The sequence below is a fragment of the Heteronotia binoei genome, chromosome 9 (genome assembly GCF_032191835.1).
Source record: "Heteronotia binoei isolate CCM8104 ecotype False Entrance Well chromosome 9, APGP_CSIRO_Hbin_v1, whole genome shotgun sequence".
Taxonomy (NCBI): Eukaryota; Metazoa; Chordata; class Lepidosauria; order Squamata; family Gekkonidae; genus Heteronotia; species Heteronotia binoei.
Window position 1 is genome coordinate 121427420 of NC_083231.1, and position 26404 is coordinate 121453823.

A 26404-nucleotide genomic window follows, 5' to 3' on the forward strand; every position below is an offset into this window, starting at 1 on the left:
GTTCTTATGAGGCACAGAGTGTTGGACTGGATGGGCCACTGGCCTGATCCAACAGGGCTTCCCTTATGTTCTTATGTGACACAGAGTGTTGGACTGGATGGGCCACTGGCCTGAATCAACAGGGCTGCTCTTCTGTTCTAAATGTGACACAGAGTGTTGGACTGGATGGGCCATTGGCCTGATCCAACAGGGCTGCTCTTCTGTTCTTATGTGACACAGAGTGTTGGACTGGATGGGCCACTGGCCTGATCCAACAGGGCTGCTCTTCTGTTCTTATGTGACACAGAGTGTTGGACTGGATGGGCCACTGGCCTGATCCAACAGGGCTGCTCTTCTGTTCTTATGTGACACAGAGTGTTGGACTGGATGGGCCACTGGCCTGATCCACCAAGGCTTCTCTTATGTTCTTATGAGGCACAGAGTGTTGAACTGGATGGGCCACTGGCCTGATCCAACAGGGCTGCTCTTCTGTTCTTATGTGACACAGAGTGTTGGACTGGATGGGCCACTGGCCTGATCCAACAGGGCTTCTCTTATGTTCTTATGTGACACAGAGTGCTGGACTGGATGGGCCACTGGCCTGATCCAACAGGGCTTCTCTTATGTTCTTATGTGACACAGAGTGTTGGACTGGATGGGCCACTGGCCTGATCCAACAGGGCTGCTCTTCTGTTCTTATGTGACACAGAGTGTTGGACTGGATGGGCCACTGGCCTGATCCAACAGGGCTGCTCTTCTGTTCTTATGTGACACAGAGTGTTGGACTGGATGGGCCACTGGCCTGATCCAACAGGGCTGCTCTTCTGTTCTTATGTGACACAGAGTGTTGGACTGGATGGGCCATTGGCCTGATCCAACAGGGCTGCTCTTCTGTTCTTATGTGACACAGAGTGTTGGACTGGATGGGCCACTGGCCTGATCCACCAAGGCTTCTCTTATGTTCTTATGAGGCACAGAGTGTTGGACTGGATGGGCCACTCGCCTGATCCAACAGGGCTGCTCTTCTGTTCTTATGTGACACAGAGTGTTGGACTGGATGGGCCATTGGCCTGATCCAACAGGGCTTCTCTTATGTTCTTATGTGACACAGAGTGCTGGACTGGATGGGCCACTGGCCTGATCCAACAGGGCTTCTCTTATGTTCTTATGTGACACAGAGTGCTGGACTGGATGGGCCACTGGCCTGATCCACCAAGGCTTCTCTTATGTTCTTATGTGACACAGAGTGTTGGACTGGATGGGCCATTGGCCTGATCCGACATGGCTTCTCTTATGTTCTTATGTGACACAGAGTGTTGGACTGGAGGGCCATTGGCCTGATCCAATATGGCTTCGCTTATGTTCTTATGTGACACAGAGTGTTGGACTGGATGGGCCACTGGCCTGATCCAACAGGGCTTCTCTTATGTTCTTATGTGACACAGAGTGCTGGACTGGATGGGCCACTGGCCTGATCCACCAAGGCTTCTCTTATGTTCTTATGTGACACAGAGTGTTGGACTGGATGGACCACTGGCCTGATCCAATATGGCTTCGCTTATGTTCTTATGTGACACAGAGTGTTGGACTGGATGGGCCACTGGCCTGATCCAACAGGGCTTCTCTTATGTTCTTATGTGACACAGAGTGCTGGACTGGATGGGCCACTGGCCTGATCCACCAAGGCTTCTCTTATGTTCTTATGTGACACAGAGTGCTGGACTGGATGGGCCACTGGCCTGATCCAACAGGGCTTCTCTTATGTTCTTATGTGACACAGAGTGCTGGACTGGATGGGCCACTGGCCTGATCCACCAAGGCTTCTCTTATGTTCTTATGTGACACAGAGTGTTGGACTGGATGGGCCATTGGCCTGATCCGACATGGCTTCTCTTATGTTCTTATGTGACACAGAGTGTTGGACTGGATGGGCCATTGGCCTGATCCAATATGGCTTCGCTTATGTTCTTATGTGACACAGAGTGTTGGACTGGATGGGCCACTGGCCTGATCCAACAGGGCTTCTCTTATGTTCTTATGTGACACAGAGTGCTGGACTGGATGGGCCACTGGCCTGATCCACCAAGGCTTCTCTTATGTTCTTATGTGACACAGAGTGTTGGACTGGATGGACCATTGGCCTGATCCAATATGGCTTCGCTTATGTTCTTATGTGACACAGAGTGCTGGACTGGATGGGCCACTGGCCTGATCCACCAAGGCTTCTCTTATGTTCTTATGTGACACAGAGTGTTGGACTGGATGGGCCATTGGCCTGATCCGACATGGCTTCTCTTATGTTCTTATGTGACACAGAGTGTTGGACTGGATGGGCCACTGGCCTGATCCAACAGGGCTTCTCTTATGCTCTTAAAAAGCAAAGATAATAGTAATCAGAAATATAGCATTCGTTTATAAATATAGTTATTTGGTATAACCTCATTTTCAGTAATAATGGGATACCAAATAGCAATCAGTTTAGCTTCTTGAGGGATAGACGCAGCAGGTTCTACACACGACAAGATGTTGTACATAATGAAATAGTCCCATAACTTGCTTTGCCAAGATCTAACAGAAGGACTAATCTCAGAGATCCAAAATGAAGCTATCGCTGACCGTGCCATGGACAATAACAAGTGAACAATCTCATTTTTAATTCAATCACCAATAGGATCAGACCATTTGCCCAATGGTCTGATCTTGGAGGATTGTAGCCAATCCTCCAAGAGCTCTCAGGGCTCTTCGTACAGGGCCTACTGTAAGCTCTTGGAGGATTGGCTACCATTGGAAGCGGAACTGAAGTAATTTGATTGATACGAACAACAATTTGTGACCAAAAGGGACAATTGTGACCAAAAATCTACTTTACAAACATACAAGGAGAATCCATTGAAAATGAAGAAGCCATTACAGTGGGAAGAAGAGGAGAAGGAGATCGGATTTATACCCTGCCCTTCACTCAGAGTGGCTTACAATCTCTTTCCCTTCTCCTCCCCACAATAGACACTATATGAGGTAGGTGGAGCTGAGAGGGCTCAGAGAGAACTGCTCTTGAGAGGACAGGGAGAGGCCCGAGGCCACCCAGCTGGCTGTATGTGGAGGAGGAGCAGGGAATCAAACCCGGTCCTCCCAGACCAGACTCTGTGCACTTAACCATGACACCAGGGGGGCGTTGTTTTGTAGCAGGAGCTCCTTTGCATATTTGGCCACATACGCCTCATGTAGCCAATCCTCTCAGGGCTCTTCGTACAGGGCCTACTGTAAGCTCTTGGAGGACTGGCTACAGCAGAAGGGTGTGGCCTAATATGCAAAGGAGTCCCAGCTACCAAAAAAGCCCTGGGCTTGTTATTGGCCGCCTCCATTCAAAGGAGATGGTTTTCCACAGGAGAATCAGGAGAACTGTTAAGCACCTGGGCTTTAAGCAGTCTGTGTGGTCCTGCTCCCCCTTCAGCCTTTCCTTCTTCTCAGGAGGAGTGAGGACTGGAGGAATATCCCTTGGCTCCGCCTCCCACAGAAGCCATTTGGGGGTTGGTTTCACCTCCTATGGAAGCCAGGGCTTGTTTTGTAGCAGGAGCTCCTTTGCCTATTAGGCCACACACCCCTGATGTAGCCACTCCTCCTGGAGCTTAAAGGGCCCTTAGTGCAGGGCCTACTATGAACTCTGGGATGATTAAGGCTGCGAAGCCCCCGGGCTGGGTGGGGGTGCCCTTCCGGCCAGGAGGTTCCCAACCCGCTGGCCCACGTTGGGCCGGTGGGGGGAACCTCCCCTGACACCGCTGGCATGATGACATCACCCACGATGATGTCATCGTGCCAGCGACGTTGCGCGCCGGCCGCTGAAGGCATTTCCGGGAAAACTCTATGGTTTCCCCGGACGCTCTAGCATTTGGGGAGGGAAAGCTCTATAGGTCCCATAGAGTTTTCCCATCCCTAAATGCTAGAGTGTCCGGGGGAAACCATAGAGTTTTCCCAGAAATGCCTAGAGCGGCCGGCGCAAAACGTCACCGGCGCAATGACATCACAGTCCCCTGCTGGAGGCCGTGGGGGACTTGGCAGCCCTAAGGAGAATTGGCTACATTGGGCGATGTGGCCTAATATGCAAAGGTGATGTGGCCTAATATATCAAACCCGGTTCTCCCAGATAAGAGTCCGCACATCTAATCAGTATACCAGATTTGAAACTTGCTGTACTATAGATTTCCCGCCCCCCCCCCCCCCCAGCAATTGCTAGAGTTGGATGACGTTACTTCCAGATTTTCCCTGGAAGTGATGTCACACTGTCACACCAACAGCGATGTAATCATATATTTTTTTTCTCCTGCTAGCCAATGGAATAGCAGTGGGAAATGGGGGTCCCTGGTAGGAGGAGGAGAGTTGGTTTTTATACCCTTCATTCAGAGTCTCAGAGAGCCTTACAGTCTCCTTCCCTTCCCATGGCCGGTTTGCCCACAAGGCAAATTAGGCTTGTCTGCCGTATGTGCGGTGGGACACAGTGCCGAAGGCACTGCTGCAGAAGGGGGTGGCAGGCAGTGAATGCCCACAACAGCCACCCTGTGAGTTAGGCGGGGCTGAGAGAACTCTTTTGAGAACTGCTCTTGAGAGAACAGCTGCATGTGGAAGAGTGGGGAATCAAACCCGGTCCCCCAGATCGGAATCCTTTAACCTCTATGCCAAACTGGAGGTCTTTTGCCATTTGCCACGTCCCTTTCCACCCATTAGCTCTGTTATCATGAGCCAGTTTGGTGTAGTGGTTAAGCGTGCAGACTCTTATCTGGGAGAACCGGGTTTGATTCCCCACTGGAATGGCCTTGGGTCAGCCATAGCTCTCGCAGGAGTTGTCCTTGAAAGGGCAGCCTCTGTGAGAGCCCTCTCAGCCCCACCCACCTCACAGGGTTTCTGTTGTGGGGGGAGGAAGATAAAGGAAATTGTGAGCTGCTCTGAGTCTCTGATACAGAGAGAAGGGCAGGATATAAATCTGCAATTCTTCTTTTTCTTCTGAAACCCCTGCTTCATGTTATTTGTAGGGTTGCCAATCCCCAGGTGGGGGCAGGGGATCCCCTGGTTTGGAGGCCCTCCGCCTGCTTCAGGGTCGTCAGAAAGCGGGGTGGGGGGAGGGAAATGTCTCCTGGGAACTCTGTTATTCCCTATGGAGATTTATTCCCATAGAAAATCATGGAGAATTGATCCGCGGGTATCTGGGGCTCTGGGGGGGCTGTTTTGGGGGGTAGAGGCACCAGATTTGCAGTATAGCATCTAGTGCCTCTCCCCAAAATACCCACCAAGTTTCAAAGAGATTGGACCAGGGGGTCCAATTCTATGAGCCCCAAAAGAAAGTGCCCCTATCCTTCATTATTTGCTCTGGAAGGAAGGAATTGAAAAGGTGTGCTGTCCCTTTAAATGTGAGGGCCAGAACTCCCTTTGGAGTTCAGTTATGCTTGATCTTGGCTCCACCCCCAAAGTCCCCAGATATTTCTTGAATTGGACTTGGCAACCCTAGTTATTTGAGACAGGCAAATCACGTAAGCCCAGGTCGGGTAAAGGCTTTTAATAATCTCATTCGCCTACCGAACCGAGAAAGGAAGTCCTGCGCAAAAGAAGCCTCAAAAGAATCAAGGCCTGCAAGATTTCCCAGCCGCAGCAAATCTTCGGCTAAGCACATTGCTGTATGAACCAGAGGCAGCCAAGACACCCTCCAGCCCAGCGGCTTCACGTCAGGAAGAATTACACTCTCCGTGTGAGATACAGAAAGAAGTAGGTCAGTAGGCATAAATCAAGGAACAGAAGCAAAACACAGCAACGAGAGGGGGATCCCGAGGGATTTGTACCAACTACAACCTCAGCTTCAGAATTCTAGCTTGGGCTGCCATGTTCAAACTGTGCTCCTAAGCGGCCCTGGAGGTTCCCCAAAGGCCTGTCGGGGACCCCCCAGTGAGACGTTCAGCCGCGGTTTCTGCTTGAGCTTTGCAACACACAGCTACAGGGGAGGGGAGGGGCTGTGGCTCAGTGGTAGAGCATCTGCTCTGCATGCAGAAGGTCCCTGGTTCAATCCCTGGCATCTCCAGTAAAAAGGACCAGGCAGGAGGAGATGGGGAAAACCTCTGCCTGAGACCCTGGAGACTAATGGAGAAGGGCTGTGGCTCAGTGGCAGAGCATCTGCTTGGCATGCAGAAGGTCCCAGGTTCAATCCCTGGCATCTCCAGTTAAGAGGACCAGGCAGGAGGTGATGGGAAAGACCTCACCCTGAGACCCTGGAGACTAATGGAGAAGGGCTGTGGCTCAGTGGTAGAGCCTCTGCTTGGCATGCAGAAGGTCCCAGGTTCAATCCCCAGCATCTCCAGTGGAAAGGACCAGGCAGGAGGTGATGGGAAAGACCTCAGCCTGAGACCCTGGAGACTAATGGAGAAGGGCCATGACTCAGTGGCAGAGCCTCTGCTTGGCATGCAGAAGGTCCCAGGTTCAATCCCCAGCATCTCCAGTGGAAAGGACCAGGCAGGAGGTGATGGGAAAGACCTCAGCCTGAGACCCTGGAGACTATTGGAGAAGGGCTGTGACTCAGTGGCAGAGCCTCTGCTTGGCATGCAGAAGGTCCCAAGTTCAATCCCCAGCATCTCCAGTTAAAAGGACCAGGCAGGAGGTGATGGGAAAGACCTCAGCCTGAGACCCTGGAGACTATTGGAGAAGGGCTGTGACTCAGTGGTAGAGCCTCTGCTTGGCATGCAGAAGGTCCCAGGTTCAATCCCCAGCATCTCCAGTGGAAAGGACCAGGCAGGAGGCGATGGGAAAGACCTCAGCCTGAGACCCTGGAGGCTAATGGAGAAGGGCTGTGGCTCAGTGGCAGAGCCTCTGCTCAGCATGCAGAAGGTCCCAGGTTCAATCCCCGGCATCTCCAGTTAAAAGGACCAGGCAGGAGGTGATGGGAAAGACCTCAGCCTGAGACCCTGGAGACTAACGGAGAAGGGCTGTGGCTCAGTGGCAGAGCCTCTGCTCGGCATGCAGAAGGTCCCAGGTTCAATCCCTGGCAGTGCTGGATTAAACCCTGTGGAGGCCTGTAATGTACTCAGAGACGAGACGTGCTGAAGGCAACGTGCTTTAATGGATGGTACATCACAGAACTGAACCACGTGGGCCGGGACCCGCTTTATATACATTTATCCCGGAACAGCCCCCTAGCTGGCCAGCCCAATCCTGGCCAGTCAAACTTCCCGCCGCTGATCTTGATAGGCGGAGTCTTTTCCCGCGCTGCGCAGGGTGACCAAGGGACTTCCCCTGGTCGCCCTTTACTGCGGGGCCACGTGGTGCTTTGTTTAAGCACAAGACACTACAAGGCTCCTACGGGGGCCCTTCACAAATTATCTCCAAGTTGAAGCACCCGCCCAGCAGACCCACTCAGTGGCAGAGCATCTGCTCAGCATGCAGAAGGTCCCACGTTCAATCCCCGGCATCTCCAGTTAAAAGGACCAGGCAGGAGGTGATGGGAAAGACCTTTGCCTGAGACCCTGGAGACTAATGGAGAAGGGCTCTGGCTCAGTGGCAGAGCCTCTGCTCAGCATGCAGAAGGAACCAGGTTCAATCCCCGGCATCTCCAGTTAAAAGGACCAGGCAGTAGGTGATAGGAAAGACCTCAGCCTGAGACCCTGGAGACTAATGGAGAAGGGCTGTGGCTCAGTGGAAGAGCATCTGCTCGGCATGCAGAAGGTCCCAGGTTCAATCCCCGGCATCTCCATTGGAAAGGACCAGGCAAGAGGCGATGGGAAAGACCTTTGCCTGAGACCCTGGAGACTAATGGAGAAGGGCTGTGGCTCAGTGGAAGAGCCTCTGCTCAGCATGCAGAAGGATCCAGGTTCAATCCCTGGCATCTCCAGTTGAAAGGACCAGGCAGTAGGTGATAGGAAAGACCTCAGCCTGAGACCCTGGAGACTAATAGAGAAGGGCTGTAGCTCAGTGGTAGAGCATCTGCTTGGTAAGCAGAAGGTCCCAGGTTCAAGACCTCAGCCTGAGACCCTGGAGACTAACGGAGAAGGGCTGTGGCTCAGTGGCAGAGCCTCTGCTCGGCATGCAGAAGGTCCCAGGTTCAATCCCTGGCAGTGCCGGATTAAACCCTGTGGAGGCCCCTAGGGGGGCCCTTCAGAAATTATCTCCAAGTTGGAGCACCCGCCCAGCAGTCGCACCAGACAAGTCGGGAATAGAGCAGTTCAGTTGCTGGCTGCGCGTGCAGGCTGGGAGGGCTGCAAGAGGGGGGAAGCCGGGGGGGGAGGGGGAGCTGCCTTAGGCCCCCTAAAGGTGTGGGGGCCAATAAACCAGTGCCTCCTTGGCCTAATTGTTAATCTGGCTTTCATTCCTGGCGTCTCCAGTTAAAAGGGTCCAGCAGTAGCTGCGGAAGATGTCTGCCTGAGTCCTTGCACAGTGTTGAGCGGAATATATCGACGTCAACGGACCAGGGGTGTGCTTCGGATTACAGCACGAAAGATCAAAATGAAACTTAACACGCTGTGAGCTGGGATAGCACACAAATAAAGGACGATTTTTCAAAGACGTCAACGATGCCAAAATCTTATTGTATTTTTGCACAATATCATCGCCTCGTAACATGGAGCGTGAAAGCAACAGACAGAGGACGTAAAGTCCAATAAGCAAAGAAATTAATTCACAAAGTCCATTGTAAGTTCACACACTCATTTGTTCTCAAATGGAAACCATCGAGTCTGTATCAACAGAGGTCTAGTGTCCAGATCGCGTGATGTGATGGTATCGCTTTCCTCTGCTCTGGGAAGACCTCACCTGGAGTCTTGTGTTCAGTTTTGGGCACCACATTTGAAGAAGGATATAGACAAGCTGGAACGGGTCCAGAGGAGGGCGACGAAGATGGTGAGGGGTCTGGAGACCAAGTCCTATGAGGAAAGGGTGAAGGAGCTGGGGAAGTTTAGCCTGGAGAGGAGCCGGCTGAGAGGTGATAGGATCACCATCTTACTTGAAGGGCAGTCGTATAGAGGATGGGGTGGAATTGTTTTCTGTGGCCCCAGAAGCTAGGACTAGAACCAATGGGTTGAAATTCAAAAGAGTTTCCAGCTCAACATTAGGAAGAGCTTCCTGACCATTAGAGCGATTCCTCATTGGAACAGGCTTCCTTCTCGGGAGGTGGTGGGCTCTCCTTCCTTGGAGGATTTTCAACAGAGGGTAGATGGCCATCTGACAGCTATGAGGATCCTACAAATTTAGGGGGAGGTGTTTGTGAGTTTCCTGCATTGTGCAGGGGGTTGGACTAGATGACCCTAGAGGTCCCTTCCAACTCTATGATTCTATGATTCTACATCCATGAGAAGTCCAGTATGAACACAAGGATTCTATATCATCCCTCGTTCCGATGACTTCTTCCTCAGTGAACCCCTGATAGTGAAGGCATGTACCAAACTATGCCATCATAGTGGTTTTTATGCCCATCCTGTATATTTTGAGGGTCCAATTAATGAATTGTGTGATTAATTATTATTTTATTAATTTTTTTAGACAAGGCACTCTATATCAGGGTGGCCAACATTAGCTCTCCAGATATTTTTTGCCTACAACTACAAACCAGGTTTGATTCCCCGCTCCTCCACTTGCAGCTGCTGGAATGGCCTTGGGTCAGCCATGGCTCTCTTATCTGGGAGAACCGAGTTGGATTCCCCCCTCCTCCACTTGCAGCTGCTGGAATGGCCTTGGGTCAGCCAGAGCTCTCTTATCTGGGAGAACCGGGTTGGATTCCCCATTCCTCCACTTGCACCTGCTGGAATGGCCTTGGGTCAGCCATAGCTCTCTTATCTGGGAGAACCGGGTTTGATTCCCCACTCCTCCAATTGCAGCTGCTGGAATGGCCTTGGGTCAGCCATAGCTCTGGCAGAGGTTGTCCTTGAAAGGGCAGCTGCTGTGAGAGCCCTCTCAGCCCCATCCACCTCACAGGGTGCCTGTTGTGGGGAAGGGAGATAAAGGAGGTTTATGAGCTGCTCTGAGACTCTGGTTCAGAGAGAAGGGCAGGGTATAAATCTGGAATTCTTCAATTGTTCTAAACACCTTCATTGGGAATTATGGTGGATGGGGCCACCTTCTTTTGAAGAAGACGACGACTTTGGATTTATATCCCACTTTCCATTCCAAATCTCAGAGTCTCTGAGAGTTCTCTCAGTGTATGGACTCTTATCTCCTCCACTTGCAGCTGCTGGAATGTGCTTGTTCTCATAGGAGTTGCCCTTGAAAGGGCAGCTTCTGGGAGAGCTCTCTCAGCCCCACCTCCCTCACAAGGTGTCTGTTGTGGGAGTGGGTAAAGGAGATTGTGACTGCTCTGAGACTCTGAGATTCAGAGTATAGGGTGGGATACAAATCCAATATCATCTCCTCCTTCTTCCACCACAACAGGCACCCTGTGAGGTGGGTGGGGCTGAGAGAGCTCTCGCAGAGGCTGTCCTTTCAAGGACAAACCTGCAAGAGTTCCTTGCCTCCCCAGGGTTCACTCCTACATCTCCAGGAATATCCCTGCCCAGAGTTGGCAACTCTCCCCTCTCCCTCCTCCATGCAGCCGGCTGCTCTGCACAACTGCTTGCGATGTTATCTTCAGGACTAGAAGCTTGTGGGGTTGAAGATGAAAGCAGAAGTTGTAGTGCTGGGATGCTGGTAAATTCCTTTTGTCCCTGCAGTCCAGTCTGAGAATGCACAAAGACCCAGCCGTGGAATTTCTCTTCGGCCCAAGCCATAGAACCCCCGTGCAATTGTTTGCTCTCTCAGGAGGAAGACGACGTCAAGAAATCATTCTTCACCCTCTTAGGCGTAACTCAGCTTAGTGCTAAATAACATTCAGGCAGGTATGGATTTTTCTTAGCTGACAGGCTGTTTCCTTGGTTACCTCCTCTCTCTCAGTCGAACATCACATCAGTTCCCCTAGGTGAGCACCGATCGATCCGAGGAGTCTGGGTTTGGGGAGATGCTAAAAATCTCAGGTTTGACAATCTTCACTTCTGCTTAGGGCTGCCAAGTCTGATTCAAGAAATATCTGGGGACTTTGGGGGTGGAGCCAGGAGACTTTGGGGGTGGAGCCAGGATCAAGAGTGTGACAAGCATAACGGAACTCCAAAGGGAGTTCTAGCCATCACCTTTTAAATGCCTTTCCTCTGTTGGAAATAATGGATAGGGACACCTTCTTTTAGGGATAATAGAATTGGACCCTCTTGGAGGGTGTTTTGAAGAGATGTATCAGATACTATGCTACAAATTTGGTGCCTCTACCTTAAAAAACCCAACCCCCCACCCCCAGAGCCTCAGATACGCCCAGATCAATTCTTCATTATACGCTATGGCAGGGGTGGCCAACGGTAGCTCTCTGGAGGGTTTTTTTGCCTACCACTCCCATCAGCCCCAGCCAGCATGGCCAATGGCTGGGGCTGATGGGAGTTGTAGGCAAAAAACATCTGGAGAGCTACCGTTGGCCACCTCTGCCCTATGGGAATCAGTCTCCATAGGGAATAATGAAGTGCCCAGCAGACATTTCCCTTCCCCCTCCCACTTTCTGATGTCCCTGGTGGAGGGAGAGCCTCCAAACTCTCCAGAGCCAGTTTGGTGTAGTGGTGAAGTGTGCGGACTCTTATCTGGGAGAACCGGGTTTGATTCCCCACTCCTCCACTTGCAGCTGCTGGAATGGCCTTGGGTCAGCCATAGCTCTGGCAGAGGTTGTCCTTGAAAGGGCAGCTGCTGTGAGAGCCCTCTCAGCCCCACCCACCTCACCGGGTGTCTGTTGTGGGGGAGGAAGGTAAAGGAGATTGTGAGCCGCTCTGAGACTCTTCGGAGTGGAGGGCAGGACATAAATCCAATATCTTCATCTACCTCACAGGGTATCTGTTGTGGGGGAGGAATGTAAAGGAGATTGTGAGCCGCTCTGAGACTCTTCGGAGTGGGGAGCGGGATATAAATCCAATATCTTCATCTACCTCACAGGGTGTCTGTTGTGGGGGGAGGAAAGGAAAGAAGATTGTGAGCCGCTCTGAGACTCTTTGGAGTGGAGGGCAGGATATAAATCCAATATTTTCATCTACCTCACAGGGTGTCTGTTGTGGGGGAGGAAGGTAAAGGAGATTGTGAGCCGCTCTGAGACTCTTCGAAGTGGAGGGCGGGATATAAATCCAGTATCTTCATCTACCTCACAGGGTGTCTGTTGTGGGGGAGGAAGGTAAAGGAGATTGTGAGCCGCTCTGAGACTCTTCAGAGTGGAGGGCAGGATATAAATCCAATATCTTCATCTACCTCACAGGGTGTCTGTTGTGGGGAAGGAAGGTAAAGGAGATTGTGAGCCGCTCTGAGACTCTTCGGAGTGGAGGGCAGGATATAAATCCAATATCTTCTTCTTCAAACTGGGAGATCCCGTGCTCCTACCTGGGGATTAAGGTAACCAACAAGAGAAACGCGGGAAAATTGTGCGGGAAAAAGGTAAGAACCTTTGCGAGTAACCAGCCTCAGAACAGCAGAAACTTCGAAAAAGAATAAAGATTTATAGGCAAAAAATGATATAAGGTGAACCTAATCGCAACTTATGAAATCCACACCACAGTTTCAAAAGGCGAAAAAGCGCCGTAAATGCAGCGCAGAAGTCCAGGTTCTAGCAGAGGAATAATTTTCAATGGAGTCCGAAGCTCCAGATCTTCTTCACAATATCTTAGCGGAGAAATCCCCCAAGAATTTGAAGTTTTGCTCGTTAGAAAAATGTATAACGTGACTATGAAGCGTGTTGAAGCTCTTATTGTGAAACGGGGCATTTGGTACAACCCTGTCGCGTTGCATTTGTCCCTTGCTGCACAGGATTTCCCCACTAAGATGTTGTGAAGAAGATTTGGAGCTTCGGACTCTGTTGAAAATTATTCCTCTGCTAGAACCCAGACTTCTACACTGCATTTGTGGTGCTTTTTCACCTTTTGAAACCGCGGTGTGGATATGCGCAGCTATGGAAGCAAGAAAAAATACCAGAAAAATGGGATTGGATAACAAAAGTAATAACTTGGAGTGAGATGGATAAACTAACAAGAATCTTAAGAGACTATGATTGGAAGTTTACAGAAAGGAGTGGAAAAAGTTTAGAGGTTATGTAGAAAAACAATGGAAAATAAAAGGACATTGGACAATTTTTCAGTAATGATTAAGTTCTCTCTCGGCTTGACTTCGCGAACGAAGATTTAAGAAGGGTGCAGTAGTCCACGTCTGCTGCAGGCTCGCTGGTGGCTAACAAGACCAATGCAGGACAGGCAGATCCGGCCACAGTGGCTGCAGGGAAAAGTCTGATTTGGGGTTGGTGCTGTAGCAGTGCGATTCTTCCTCAATCTCCTTTTGTCCTCAAGACCAGCTACGCGTGCATGCTCAAAGGAAGAGACAGCCTGGTGGATGGTGTGCCTCCATGCTTTGCGATCTGAGGCTAGGTCAGACCACTGGTGATGGTTGATGCGACAGGTGCCAAGGGATTTCTTCAATGAGTCCTTGTACCTCTTCTTTGGTGCCCCTCTATTTCGATGGCCGGTGGAAAGTTCGCCATACAGAGCAATCTTGGGAAGGCGGTGGTTTTCCATCCTAGAAATACGCCCTGCCCAGCGCAGCTGCGTCTTCAACAGCAGTGCCTCGATGCTGGTAACCTCCACCCTCTTGAGGACTTCAGTGTTGGTCACAAAGTCACTCCAGTGGATGTTGAGGATGGTGCGAAGGCAGCGCTGATGAAAGCGCTCAAGGAGTCGCAGGTGATGACGTATTAAGTATTAGGAAAGTATTAGGAAAAAAAAGAACGTGAATCTAGGCCTATATGGTTCATATGGTTTAAGGGTACCTTTAAGTGTTAACATTTTAAGTTTATAACATTGGCGGGAGTCAAGTAACGGGGGGGGAGGGGGATTTAGAAAATAGCATATGGGGAAGATTTTAAAAAAGTTATTAATGGATAATGTTACCATATGTTATTAATAAAATTCTTTAAACACGAAACTGCGGTGCGGGTGTGGCTTTCGTAAGCTGCGATTAGGTTCACCTTATATCATTTTGTGTCTATCAATATTTATTCTTTTTCGAAGTTTCTGCTGTTTTGAGGCTGGTTACTCTTGGAGGTTCTGACCTTTTCCCTGCTCCTACCTGGGGACGGGCAACCCTACCGTATTTGAAGTGTGCGTGAACACAAAGCTTATACCCAGAATTCAGTTTTGTTGCTCTGAAAGACTCACTTTCTTCACCTGCCTGTATTGTCAAGGACGGAAAGCAGAGACAGCTGGAGCACAGTTCCCATCCTTCCCCCCCCAAGTGGGAGAAACGTTTTATTCTTTGCACCCCTGAAGTGTTTCACGCACAATCACACCTCTGCATGGTCACGGCTAATTGCTGGGAGAACAAAACCTGAAATGGGTCTCCATTCGCCCGAGCGCACGGTTTTAATGACCTGCTAAATTCAGACATGTTAAGGAGCTCGTGGAACAAACCTGGGACCGACTCGGTACAAATTGGCAATTAGTGCAGGTAATTTGCTTCCTACAAACAAAATGAACGGGGAGGTGGGGAGAGAAACCACCCCCAAGGCCCGCTCTGGATTGAAGGCAGGCCTTGCAAGAGAGAGCCGTATCTTTTGTGGAACACGGCACCAGGAAATGAAACAGTGGGATTTCATTACAATCCCCGTGGGTTTTCAGAAATAAACAGGTACTATTGCGAAAGGGACCACAGACTCATAATGCACCAACCTTTGCCTTCCATCCCTCACACCCACAACGGTCCCGAATTCCTGACTTTGTATTCTCAATGATATAGACAAGCTGGAGCGGGTCTACAGGAGGGCGACAGAGATGGTGAGGGGTCTGGAGACCAAGTCCTGTGAGGAAAGGTTGAAGGAGCTGGGCGTGTTTAGCCTGGAGAGGAGGCGGATGAGAGGTGATAGGATCCCCATCTTCAAGGACTTGAAGGGCTGTCCTAGAGAGGAGGCGGTGGAATTGTTTTCTGTGGCCCCAGAAGGCAGGACCAGAACCAATGGGTTGAAATTAAATCAAGAGTTTCTGGCTCAACATTAGGAAGAACCTCCTGACCGTTAGAGCGGTTCCTCAGTGGAACAGGCTTCCTCCTCGGGAGGCGGTGGGCTCTCCTTCCTTGGAGGTTTTTAAACAGAGGCTAGAGGGCCATCTGACAGCAATGCGGATCCTGTGAATTTAGGGGGAGGTGTTTGTGAGTTTCCTGCATTGTGCAGGGGGCTGGACTAATGACCCTTGAGATCCCTTCCAACTCAGGAGGTGGTGGGCTCTCCTTCCTTGGAGGTTTTTAAGCAGAGGCTAGATGGCCATCTGACAGCAATGAGGATCTGGTGAAGTTAGGGGGAGGTGTTTGTGAGTTTCCTGCACTGTGCAGGGGGCTGGACTAGATGACCCTGGAGGTCCCTTCCAACTCAGGAGGTGGTGGGCTCTCCTTCCTTGGAGGTTTTTCAACCGAGGCTAGATTGCCATCTGACAGCAATGCGGATCCTGTGAATTTAGGGGGAGGTGTTTGTGAGTTCCCTGCATTGTGCAGAGGGTTGGACTAAAAGACCCTGGAGGTCCCTTCCAACTCTAGGATTCTACGTTCTGAGTTGCAAAAAAGCCCCACCCGGTTTTGCAAACGTTTCGAGGAAGAGACCAAGCCAGTCGCCCTGTGGGTCTCGAACGTGGTGGCGGCCGTGATCACCATGTCACCTGCTAACACCTTTTCTGCTGCCCGCCAAATGCTTTTAGGACACGGGCGAACTTTCACTCAGCAAGGCTTCTGATTGGCTTTTGGAGATCTGATGGGCTGTGAGGTAGGCTAGGCTGGGAGACTGCGACTGGCCCAAGGTCACTCAGCAAACTGTCGGGTGATTCAGTTAATATAGCAGAGTTTTGCCCAGTTACAGATGTGTGATACTGAGCACAGTCAATAAATCTCCCAAGAAGTATATTGCAAAAAAAAGGCAGCTCCAGTTGAAAGAACCAGGCAGTAGGAGATGTGAAAGACCTCCTTCCTGAGACCCTGGAGACAAACGGAGAAGGGCTCTTGCTCAGTGGAAGAGCCTCTGCTTGGCATGCAGAAGGTCCCAGGTTCAATCCCCGGCAGCTCCACTTAAAAACGATCTGGCAGGTGATGGGAAAGACCTCAGCCTGAGACCCTGAGAGCTGCTGCCAGTCCAAGTAGACGATGCTGACTGTGATAGACCGAAGATCTCATTCCATTCAGGCAGCTTCCTGTATTCTAATCTATGCAGTCCCTACATGCCTTTCGTAAGGGCTTACCCTCCCGCCTCCGACACCACAGCGACCGGTACTTCCAGACCATGTGCTGGGTGGGCACTCTACAATTTCTACTCTCATCTTAGAGCTTAGAAGTGGTCACTACACAACAAGAGAAAGCAAGCATTTTAATTAGGGGGGAGAGGGGGGAATTCCCAGTAGTAATGTATGGCTGTGACAGCTGGACCATAAGGAAGGCCGAGCGCAGAAGAATTTTGAGCTGTGGTGCTGGAGAAGACTCTTGAGAGTTCCTTGGACTGCAAGAAGATCAAACCAGTCAGTCCTAAGGGAAATCAACCCAGACTGTTCCCTGGAAGGTCAGATGCTGAAACTGAAGCTCAAATACTTTGGCCACCAAATGAGAAGGGAGCACTCCCTGGAGAAGACTCTTGAGAGTCCCTTGGACTGCAAGAAGATCCAATCAGTCAGTCCTGAGGGAAATCAACCCAGACTGTTCCCTGGAAGGTCAGATACTGAAGCTCAAATCCTTTGGCCACCCAATGAGAAGGGAGCACTCCCTGGAGAAGACCCTGATGCTGGGAAAGGCAGAAGGCAAAAGAAGAATTCACTGCCACAGGAGGTGGTGGCGGCCACAAGCATAGCCACCTTCAAGAGGGGTTTAGATAAAAATATGGAGCAGAGGTCCATCAGTGGCTATTAGCCACAGTGTGTGTGTATATGTAAAATTTTTTGCCACTGTGTGACACGGAGTGTTGGACTGGATGGGCCATTGGCCTGATCCAACATGGCTTCTCTTATGTTCTTATGAAGGGGACGGCAAAAGAGTTGATGGCTGGACAGCGTTACTGATGTAACTAACACGAATTTGAGCAGACTTCGGAGGATGGTGGAAGACAAGAGGGCCTGGCATGACTTGGTCCAGGGGGTCGCAAAGAGTCGGACTCGACCAGGCGACTGAACAACAAAGGGAAGAGTACAGAACAGACGACAGGTTTTCAAGTTGTTTATTTTGTCGGCGCCAAGGCTCACACCTCCCATACAAAAACCAATAAATACAACTGCAGGACGCCATCCACCCGAACTTCCCGGCAATATGCCGACACTACGGAGATCTGGGGGGGGGGGGGGGCACAAAGCTTCAAACCTGATGGACAAGGAGAAACTTGGGAGGAGATTTGGGGGTTGGAGGGAAGAGGAGAGATCGGCACAACCTCGATGAGGCAAAAGATTTTTCTCCAGAGAGGAGAAATTCTGCAGCGGCACTCCCCTCTCTGCGGTCAAAAACGGGCAGACCCCAACTGCCCAGAGTGAGAACTAAATTTTAACCAGACGGACGACCCCCTCGACTACCTAGCCCCCCCCCCCACCCACCCCGTCGTCGGCTGCACTGCCTTCAGTGGTTGTGGGGCCGACCTCGCCCCCTGCCGCGGCCCATGGGAGGGCCGTCGACCGTGGAGCGGGGGTTCTTGATCGTTTCGTCCACCGACACGATGAGGCACGCCGCCTCGGCTGCCGCGGTGAGAGCGTTGATGCGCACCACGGCCGGCTCCCACACGAAGGCCTCGAAGTTGTCGGCGATGTCCTCGTTGTTCACGTCCACGCCGTACCACGTCCCGCCCTGAGGGAGAGAGAGACTTGTTAGCTAGGAAGTCAGCCGTTCCATGTATGAGACAGGACTTCCCATGTAAAGGTAAAGGTAGCCCCCCTGTGCAAGCACCAGTCGTTTCTGACTCTGGGGTGACGTCGCATCACGGTGTTTTCAAGGCAGACTTTTTACAGGGTGGCTTGCCATTGGCTTGCCATTGCCCGAGGCAAACCACCCTGTAAAAAGTCTGCCGTGAAAACGTTGTGAAAGCAACGTCACCCCAGAGTCGGAAACGACTGGTGCTTGCACAGGGGGCTACCTTTTTAAAGAGCCCCGTGGCGCTGAGTGTTAAAGCTGCAGTCCTGCAGTCCTAAGCTCTGCTCACGATCTGAGTTTGATCCCTGGCGGAAGCTGGGTTTTCAGGTTGCCAACTCGAGGTTGACTCAGCCTTCCATCCTTCCGAGGTCGGTAAAATGAGGACCTAGCTTGCTGGGGAGGGGGGGGGGTGGAAGTGTAAAGGACTGGGGAAGGCAATGGCAAACCACCCTGTCAAAAGTCTGCCGTGAAAACGTTGTGAAAGCAACATCACCCCAGAGTCGGAAACGACTGGTGCCTGCACTGGGGGCTACCTTTTCTAAGAGCCCCGTGGTGCAGAGTGTTAAAGCTGCAGTCCTAAGCTCTGCTCACGACCTGAGTTCGATCCCCGGCGGAAGCTGGGTTTTCAAGTAGCTGGCTCCGGGTTGACTCGGCCTTCCATCCTTCTGAGGTCGGTCAACTGAGTCCCCAGCTTGCTGGGGGGGGGGGTGGGGTGGCGGGAAGCGTAGAGGACCAGGGAAAGCAATGGCAAACCACCCCGTCAAAAGTCTGCTGTAAAAACATTGTGAAAGCAACGTCACCCCAGAGTCGGAAACGACTGGTGCTTGCACTTTCCTTTCCTTTTTTCCCCTTGCCATTCCCCAGTCATCAACTTTCCAAAGAGGAGTATGAAACAGAATTTAACACACACCAGGTCTTTTTTTTGTAGCAGGAACTCCTTAGCATATTCGGCCACACACCCGATGCAGCCAATCGTCCAAGAGCTTCCAGGGCTCTTCTCACAGGGCCTACTGAGAGCTCCAGGAGGATTGGCTGCATCAGGGGGTGTGGCCTGATATGCAAAGGAGGTCCTGCTAGAATTCTTTACAGGGCTCTTCGTACAGGGCCTGCTGTAAGCTCCAGGAGGATTGGCTGCACCAGGGGGTGTGGCCTAAGATGCAAAGGAGGACCTGCTAGAATTCCTTACAGGGCTCTTCGTACAGGGCCTGCTGTAAGCTCCAGGAGGATTGGCTGCATCAGGGGTGTGGCCTAATAGGCAAAGGAGGTCCTGCTAGAATTCCTTACAGGGCTCTTCGTACAGGGCCTGCTGTAAGCTCCAGGAGGATTGGCTGCACCAGGGGGTGTGGCCTAATATGCGAAGGAGGTCCTGCTAGAATTCCTTACAGGGCTCTTCGTACAGGGCCTGCTGTAAGCTCCAGGAGGATTGGCTGCACCAGGGGGTGTGGCCTAATATGCGAAGGAGGTCCTGCTAGAATTCCTTACAGGGCTCTTCGTACAGGGCCTGCTGTAAGCTCCAGGAGGATTGGCTGCATCAGGGGTGTGGCCTAATATGCGAAGGAGGTCCTGCTAGAATTCCTTACAGGGCTCTTCGTACAGGGCCTGCTGTAAGCTCCAGGAGGATTGGCTACACCAGGGGGTGTGGCCTAAGATGCAAAGGAGGTCCTGCTAGAATTCCTTACAGGGCTCTTCGTACAGGGCCTGCTGTAAGCTCCAGGAGGATTGGCTGCACCAGGGGGTGTGGCCTAATATGCGAAGGAGGTCCTGCTAGAATTCCTTACAGGGCTCTTCGTACAGGGCCTGCTGTAAGCTCCAGGAGGATTGGCTGCATCAGGGGTGTGGCCTAATATGCGAAGGAGGTCCTGCTAGAATTCCTTACAGGGCTCTTCGTACAGGGCCTGCTGTAAGCTCCAGGAGGATTGGCTGCACCAGGGGGTGTGGCCTAAGATGCAAAGGAGGTCCTGCTAGAATTCCTTACAGGGCTCTTCGTACAGGGCCTGCTGTAAGCTCCAGGAGGATTGGCTACATCAGGGGGTGTGGCCTAACATGCAAAGGAGTTCCTGCTACACACTACTGGGAAGCAATTGTTGCAAACGTTTCAGCTATACCAGGAGTTTCCGACCTTTTTAGCCAGGGGGCCCCCTTTTTGAATTCTAGCCAAGCGTGATGGGAGGAGCCACAGAATGGCTACCACAGGAGGCGGAGCCAGCCAGAACTTGCTGCTGTGGCTTCCCTTCAGCCACACGGTGCGGATCCTTGTGGTGTGCTGGCAGCTCCTGCCAAAGCCAATCCACACAGCCGATCAAACCTCGAATGGCCAGTCAGAGGTCTCGCTTGGACAAAACCTCACTTGGTCCTGACCAATGTTCCCTCTAAGCTGAGCAAAAATTCTACTTTGTGAGTGACTGGCATTCAAGTTGGGAGCTGCGGCATAAATCAGGGGTGGCCGACGGTAGCTCTCCAGATGTTTTTTTTGCCTACGACTCCCATCAGCCCCAGCCATTGGCCATGCTGGCTGGGGCTGATGGGAGTTGTAGGCAAAAAAAACATCTGGAGAGCTACCGTCGGCCACCCCTGGCATAAATCCTTGTGCTCTGGGGTCAATTTTCCTGAGCTAAAACAAAAATGCGTGAGCTGGAGGCTAAAAGATCTGTGAGCTAGCTCACGCCAACTCAGCTTAGAGGGAACACAGGTCCTGATCATTTTCTAAGTACACTTGGGGGCATGTTGGAGACTCCTCAGCTATATGACTATTTTAACTGCTTATATATGTAAATGTTAATTTAAATTTTGTTTTATTATCTGTTGTGAGCCGCCCTGAGCCATCTTTGTGGGAAGGGCGGGATACAAATCATAAATAAATAAATGATCGCTGGCAAACCAGAACTGTAATGGTTAAATCTTCCTGTATGTTTTCCACCCTCCTTTCAAGAAGCAGTTTTACATGCAACCATGACAGCTCATATTTTCTTTGCCAGATACTGAGAAATTAACTGACACAGTTTGTACGACCCAGCTATTGTTGGGAGACAAATGGCAGATCTGATGGACAACTAACGTTGGTTTATGTGAAATATCTGAAGGCAGCGATTAATTCAGTTACTTATATTCTGCTTGTCTCACTGTAAAAAGGTCAAGGTAGTCCCCTGTGCAAGCACCAGTCGTTTCCAACTCTGGGGTGACGTTGCTTTCACAATGTTTTCACGGCAGACTTTTGACGGGGTGGTTTGCCATTGCCTTCCCCAATCATCTACCCTTTCCCCCCAGCAAGCTGGGGACTCCTTTGACCGACCCTCGGAAGGATGGAAGGCTGAGTCAACCTTGAACCGGCTATCTGAGAGCCAGTTTGGTGTAGTGAAGTGTGGGGACTCCTATCTGGGAGAACCGGGTTTGATTCCCCACTCCTCCACTTGCAGCTGCTGGAATGGCTTTGGGTCAGCCATAGCTCTGGCAGAGGTTGTCCTTGAAAGGGCAGCTGCTGTGAGAGCCCTCTCAGCCCCACCCACCTCACAGGGTGTCTGTTATGGGGGAGGAAGGGAAAGGAGCTTGTGAGCCGCTCTGAGACTCTGATTCAGAGAGAAAAGCGGGGTATAAATCTACGGTCATCTTCTACTATCACAGATGCACCACCCAAACCCTGGCCAGGGCTGACCCTGCTTCACTGCTGAGATCTGACTATCCTGGGCCATCCAGGTCAGAAGAAGAAGAAGACGACTGCAGATTTATACCCCGCCCTTCTCTGAATCAGAGACTCAGAGCAGCTCACAAACCCTTATATCTTCTCCCCCCACAAAAGACACCCTGTGAGGTGAGTGGGGCTGAGAGGGCTCTCCCAGCAGCTGCCCTTTCAAGGACAACTCCTGGGAGAGCTCTGGCTGACCCAAGGCCATTCCAGCAGGTGCAAGTGGAGGAGGGGGGAATCAAACCCGGTTCTGCCAGATAAGAGAGCTACGGCTGACCCAAGGCCATTCCAGAAGGTGCAAGTGGAGGAGTGGGGAATCAAACCCGGTTCTCCCAGATAAGAGAGCTCTGGCTGACCCAAGGCCATTCCAGCAGCTGCAAGTGCAGGAGTGGGAGAATCAAACCCGGTTCTCCCAGATAAGAGAGCTCTGGCTGACCCAAGGCCATTCCAACCGCTGCAAGTGGAAGAGTGGGGAATCCAACCCGGTTCTCCCAGATAAGAGAGCTCTGGCTGACCCAAGGCCATTCCAACCGCTGCAAGTGGAAGAGTGGGGAATCCAACCCGGTTCTCCCAGATAAGAGAGCTCTGGCTGACCCAAGGCCATTCCAGCAGCTGCAAGTGGAGGAGTGGGGAATCCAACCTGGTTCTCTCAGATAAAAGAGCTCTGGGTTACCCAAGGCCATTCCTGCAGGTGCAAGTACCCGGTTCTCCCGGATAAGAGTCCGCGCACTTAACCACTACACCAAACAGAGCTATTAGGGGGACTGAAACCAAAACAGAGAGGCAGCCAGAACTGCCAAACGGCTGCGAAGTGCTCAATCTGCCACCCTGGAAAACCTGCCAAAGGAGTGGAGCCCTCACACCTGTCCCCGCCAAAGCAGCCCACCTGCGCATGCTTGGCCCGCAACTTGTTGAGGATGTTGGTAGCGTCGAAGCCGGCGTTGTCGCAGAGCTGGCGGGGAATGATTTCCAACGCTTTGGCGTACGCCCCAATCAGCAGCTGCTGCTTGCCCGGAATGGTCCTGGAATAGTCGCGGAGGTACTTGGAGAGCTCCATCTCGATGGCTCCCCCGCCGGCGACGACAGAGTCGTTCTGGAAAAACACAACGAGGGGGAGGAGGAAAAGGTCACTCTCTTTCTCTGGAGATTCCAGCAGTGCCACAGCTTGTGTCGGTGGGATGGAAGCCGCTGGCCACTTGGCCGACGAAAACCTGGCCGGCGGCGTTTGAGAGAGCAGCAGGTGCTCAAATTAAACAGTTTTTCTTTGCAAGGGGCAACCAATTAGTTCCAGCAGCTATTAAAGTGTTCAAAGCCAAAACGCTTGCCCAAATCCTCTATGGTATCCCTATATGGATCTCAGCTTTTACCAGGAAAGTGGAGGGCATTCAAGCCTCATTCTTTAGACAAATTCTTGGTTTGCCAAAATGTGTGTCCTACTTTGCTCTCTGCTCTGAAGTGGGTCAGTCTTTGGTGGAGACAAAAGCCTGGATTGCAGTGTTTAAATTCTGGCTCAAAATTCATTTTAGAACAGATCCCAACAGCCTTCTTGATTGTATGAAAAGAGACCCATATATTTCGTCCTGGACAGCAGTGCTTCTGTCTAAACTCAATCAATTGGGGTTAGAGGTAGATGATTTTTCTACCTCTGAAGAGTCATATATCTTCAGATGTATTAAACTGAGACTGTGGGAATTGGAGGAAACGAAATTACGGCCAACTCTCCCTTATACTTGCTCTCCAGCTTCCTTAGGTCTTTATGCTTTTTGTGGCAAAATGCCCAATTATCTATCAGACCTAACCACTCCAAGTCATCGCAGGGCATTTATGTTGGCCAGACTAAACGCGTTTCCCTCCAAAGTTTTACAAGGGAGATATCAGCGAGTCCCTTTAGCCGACAGACTTTGCTCCTGTGGAGCGAATACCCCTGACTCAATCCAGCATATATTGCTTGATTGTTCTTTTTACCATAACCTCCGTAAAGATTTATTTGGCAAGCTTTCTTTCTCTCCAGATTTGTCTATTCTGCCACCCTGTTATTATTTACTGAGTGATACTGAGGGGGTGGTTAGTGAGGCTGTGGCAAAATTTCTGGCTGACATCCTTAAATTTAATTCTGACCATGTTTGAATGTATCTGTAAGCTCGGTTTTATTTTGATTTTATCTCCAATGTTTAAATTTTTATATTCTGTGTATTTTTATCTGAATCTATTATGCCATTAAAGGTTTGGTATGATGAGAGAGCAGCAGGGTATCTGTTGAAGTCAAGCCAGTCGGTCCCAACCGCCAGCTGGCCGCCACGGACAGGAGAGGGGCACCTGTTGCATGATTTCAGTCCAAATTTTCAGAATCCGCCACCAAAGTCCTGAAATCCATGCAGCGAGCGAGCCAGGGAAACCAACGTGGACTCTGGAGGCCCCTGCAGGATACCAGGGGTCCGTCCCCCTTCACACATTGCAAAGCCACAAACCTGGGTGCAGCGCCAAGCAGACGTCCCACACGAAGTAGCAGTGAAGCCTAGCTCCCTGCCTGCACGATCGGACAATTTTCAACAATGCGTGACGCAAGCCCCTGAGGGGGAAAGCGGCTCACGAAGCAACGCTGCCGATTCGCAGAGGAGCGGGTAAGATACTCCTGCCTAGGAGGCAAAGGCTATTTTGCAGCTCGTCTGAGCAGACAGTGGGCAGACAGCCCTGTCTTTCGTTCAGCCTGCGTCAGCGGCAGTCTGTTTTAAGTCCTCTGCCACCCCTCCAAGTCACGCGGAGTCAACAAACAGCGCTGAATCGGATGCCAGCTGTTCTCTGCGAATCCTCTCTGTCCTTCTTTCCAAACGGACTCGGTTCCAGGCAGCTCTGAAGCACCACCGGTGGCGGAGAAACTCCTAGACCAGGGGTGGCCAACGGGAGCTCTCCAGATGTTTTTTAGCCTACAACTCCCATCAGCCCCAGCCATTGGCCATGCTGGCTGGGGCTGATGGGAGTTGTAGGCAAAAAAAACATCTGGAGAGCTACCGTTGGCCACCCCCTTCCCTAGATGAGAGCTTGGCCACAGCTTTCCCGGGCATCTCTCCAACTGCCTTGTCGTCCCCCCCTCCCAAAACTTCACAATTCTCTTAACTACACAGGCCCTACAAATCTTTCGAGACGCGATTGAGCCAGCGAATCTATGCCGATCGTCAATGCGCCATGTCCAAAAAGCAGAATTCTTGAGGTCTATAGCAGTGGGCCCAATGAACCTTGTTGGATTTAAGCGAGCACATCTGAAAGATCTCGCCTGCTTTCCCCGCTGAGTGGATCAGACCTGTTAAACCAGCCAAGTACTATCCCCTCTGCTGGACAGTGGCTCTCTGCCTCAGTGAGTCACCTAAATATCCAAGGTTCTTTAAGTGAGGGGTGACATGATAGGTGTTTACAAGATTATGTGTGGGATAGAGAAGGTAGAGAAAGAAGTCCTTTTCTCCCTTTCTCACAATACAAGAACTCGTGTGCACTCAATGAAATTGCTGAGCAGTCAGGAAAGAACTGAAAAAAGGACGTCCTTCTTCACCCAAAGGGCGATTAACACATGGAATTCACTGCCACAGGAGGTGGCGGCTACAAGCATAGACAGCTTCAAGAGGGGATTAGATAAACATCTGGAGCAGAGGACCATTAGGGGCTCTTAGCCACAGTGTATTGTTGGAACTCTCTGTCTGGAGCAGTGGTGCTCTGTATTCTTGGTGCTTGGGGGGGCACAGTGGGAGGGCTTCTAGTGTCCTGGCCCCACTGATGGACCTCCTGATGGCACCTGGGTTTTTTGGCCACTGTATGACACGGAGTGCTGAACTGGATGGGCCACTGGCCTGATCCAACATGGCTTCTCTTATGTTCTTATGTGACACAGAGTGTTGGACTGAACGGGCCAGTGGCCTGATCCAACAGGGCTTCTCTTACATTCTTATGAGACATGGTGGTCTGATCCAACATGGCTTCACTTAGGTTCTTATGTAGCATTTGAAATTAGCACATATGGAGCAATGTCCATCAGTGGCTCTTAGCCACTGACTCTCCATTGCCAGCAGGGGATCGAGCAAAGATTGGTCAATGAACCAACCAATCCAGCAGAGGCCCTGTCCCTCCAGCCGTACCTTGATGGCCCTTCTGACGATCATGATGGCATCGTGGAGGGAGCGCTCCGTCTCCTCCATGAACTGCTCCGCACCGCCTCTTAGGATTATCGTGCACGTCTTGGCCTTGGGGCAGCCCGTGAAAAAGTTATACCTGTTGAGGAGAGGAAGACGATGTCAGGTACGAGTCCCCAACAAGGACTTGTCTCTAACTTGTGGTTCAGAAGCTGCCTATTGATTTCCCTGATGGCATTGCCATTGCTGATGAAGCCAATTATCCAAAGTATATTCATATATCCAGAACTATATTGGAAGATGATGACGATGATGATATTGGATTTATATCCCACCCTATACTTTGAATCTCAGAGCGGTCACAATCTCCTTTACCTTTCCCCCTACAACAGACACCCTGTAAAGTAGGTGGGGCTGGGAGAGCTCTCCCAGCAGCTGCCCTTTCAAGGACAACTCCTGCAAGAGCGATGGCTGACTCAAGGTCATTCCAGCAGGTGCAAGTGGAGGAGTGGGGAATCAAACCTGGTTCTCCCAAATAAGAGTCCGCACACTTCACCACTACACCAGCTGGCTCTCTGTTGTTTTATGTGTTCATGTTTATGCGTCTTTATGCACATATATTTACAACTGTACTAACCTATGTATTACAAAGACAGTATTCACTAACCCTCATATGTATTCTTTTAAGGCTTATGTAGAATAGTATTGGTAACAAAGG

General features: G+C 51.1%; 1 protein-coding gene and 1 non-coding gene across 2 annotated transcripts in view; one reads left to right on the top strand and one right to left on the bottom strand.

Annotated features, from left to right (window-relative positions):
• The first annotated feature begins 5968 nt into the window (after nt 1-5968).
• Nucleotides 5969-6040, top strand: TRNAA-UGC (transfer RNA alanine (anticodon UGC)). Its single transcript has one exon. It is a non-coding gene; the product is annotated as a tRNA-Ala (tRNA).
• Nucleotides 6041-17195: 11155 nt separating this feature from the next.
• The window catches only part of CCT7 (chaperonin containing TCP1 subunit 7), a 31348-nt gene continuing 22139 nt past the window's right edge, over nt 17196-26404 (bottom strand). Inside the window, exons 10-12 of the mRNA XM_060247202.1 lie at nt 25693-25825; nt 22455-22661; nt 17196-17826 (exon numbers count right to left, since the gene is read on the bottom strand). Of these exons, the coding sequence (XP_060103185.1) occupies nt 17602-17826; nt 22455-22661; nt 25693-25825 (565 nt within the window). The 3' untranslated portion in view covers nt 17196-17601. The remainder of the gene's footprint in view (nt 17827-22454; nt 22662-25692; nt 25826-26404) is intronic.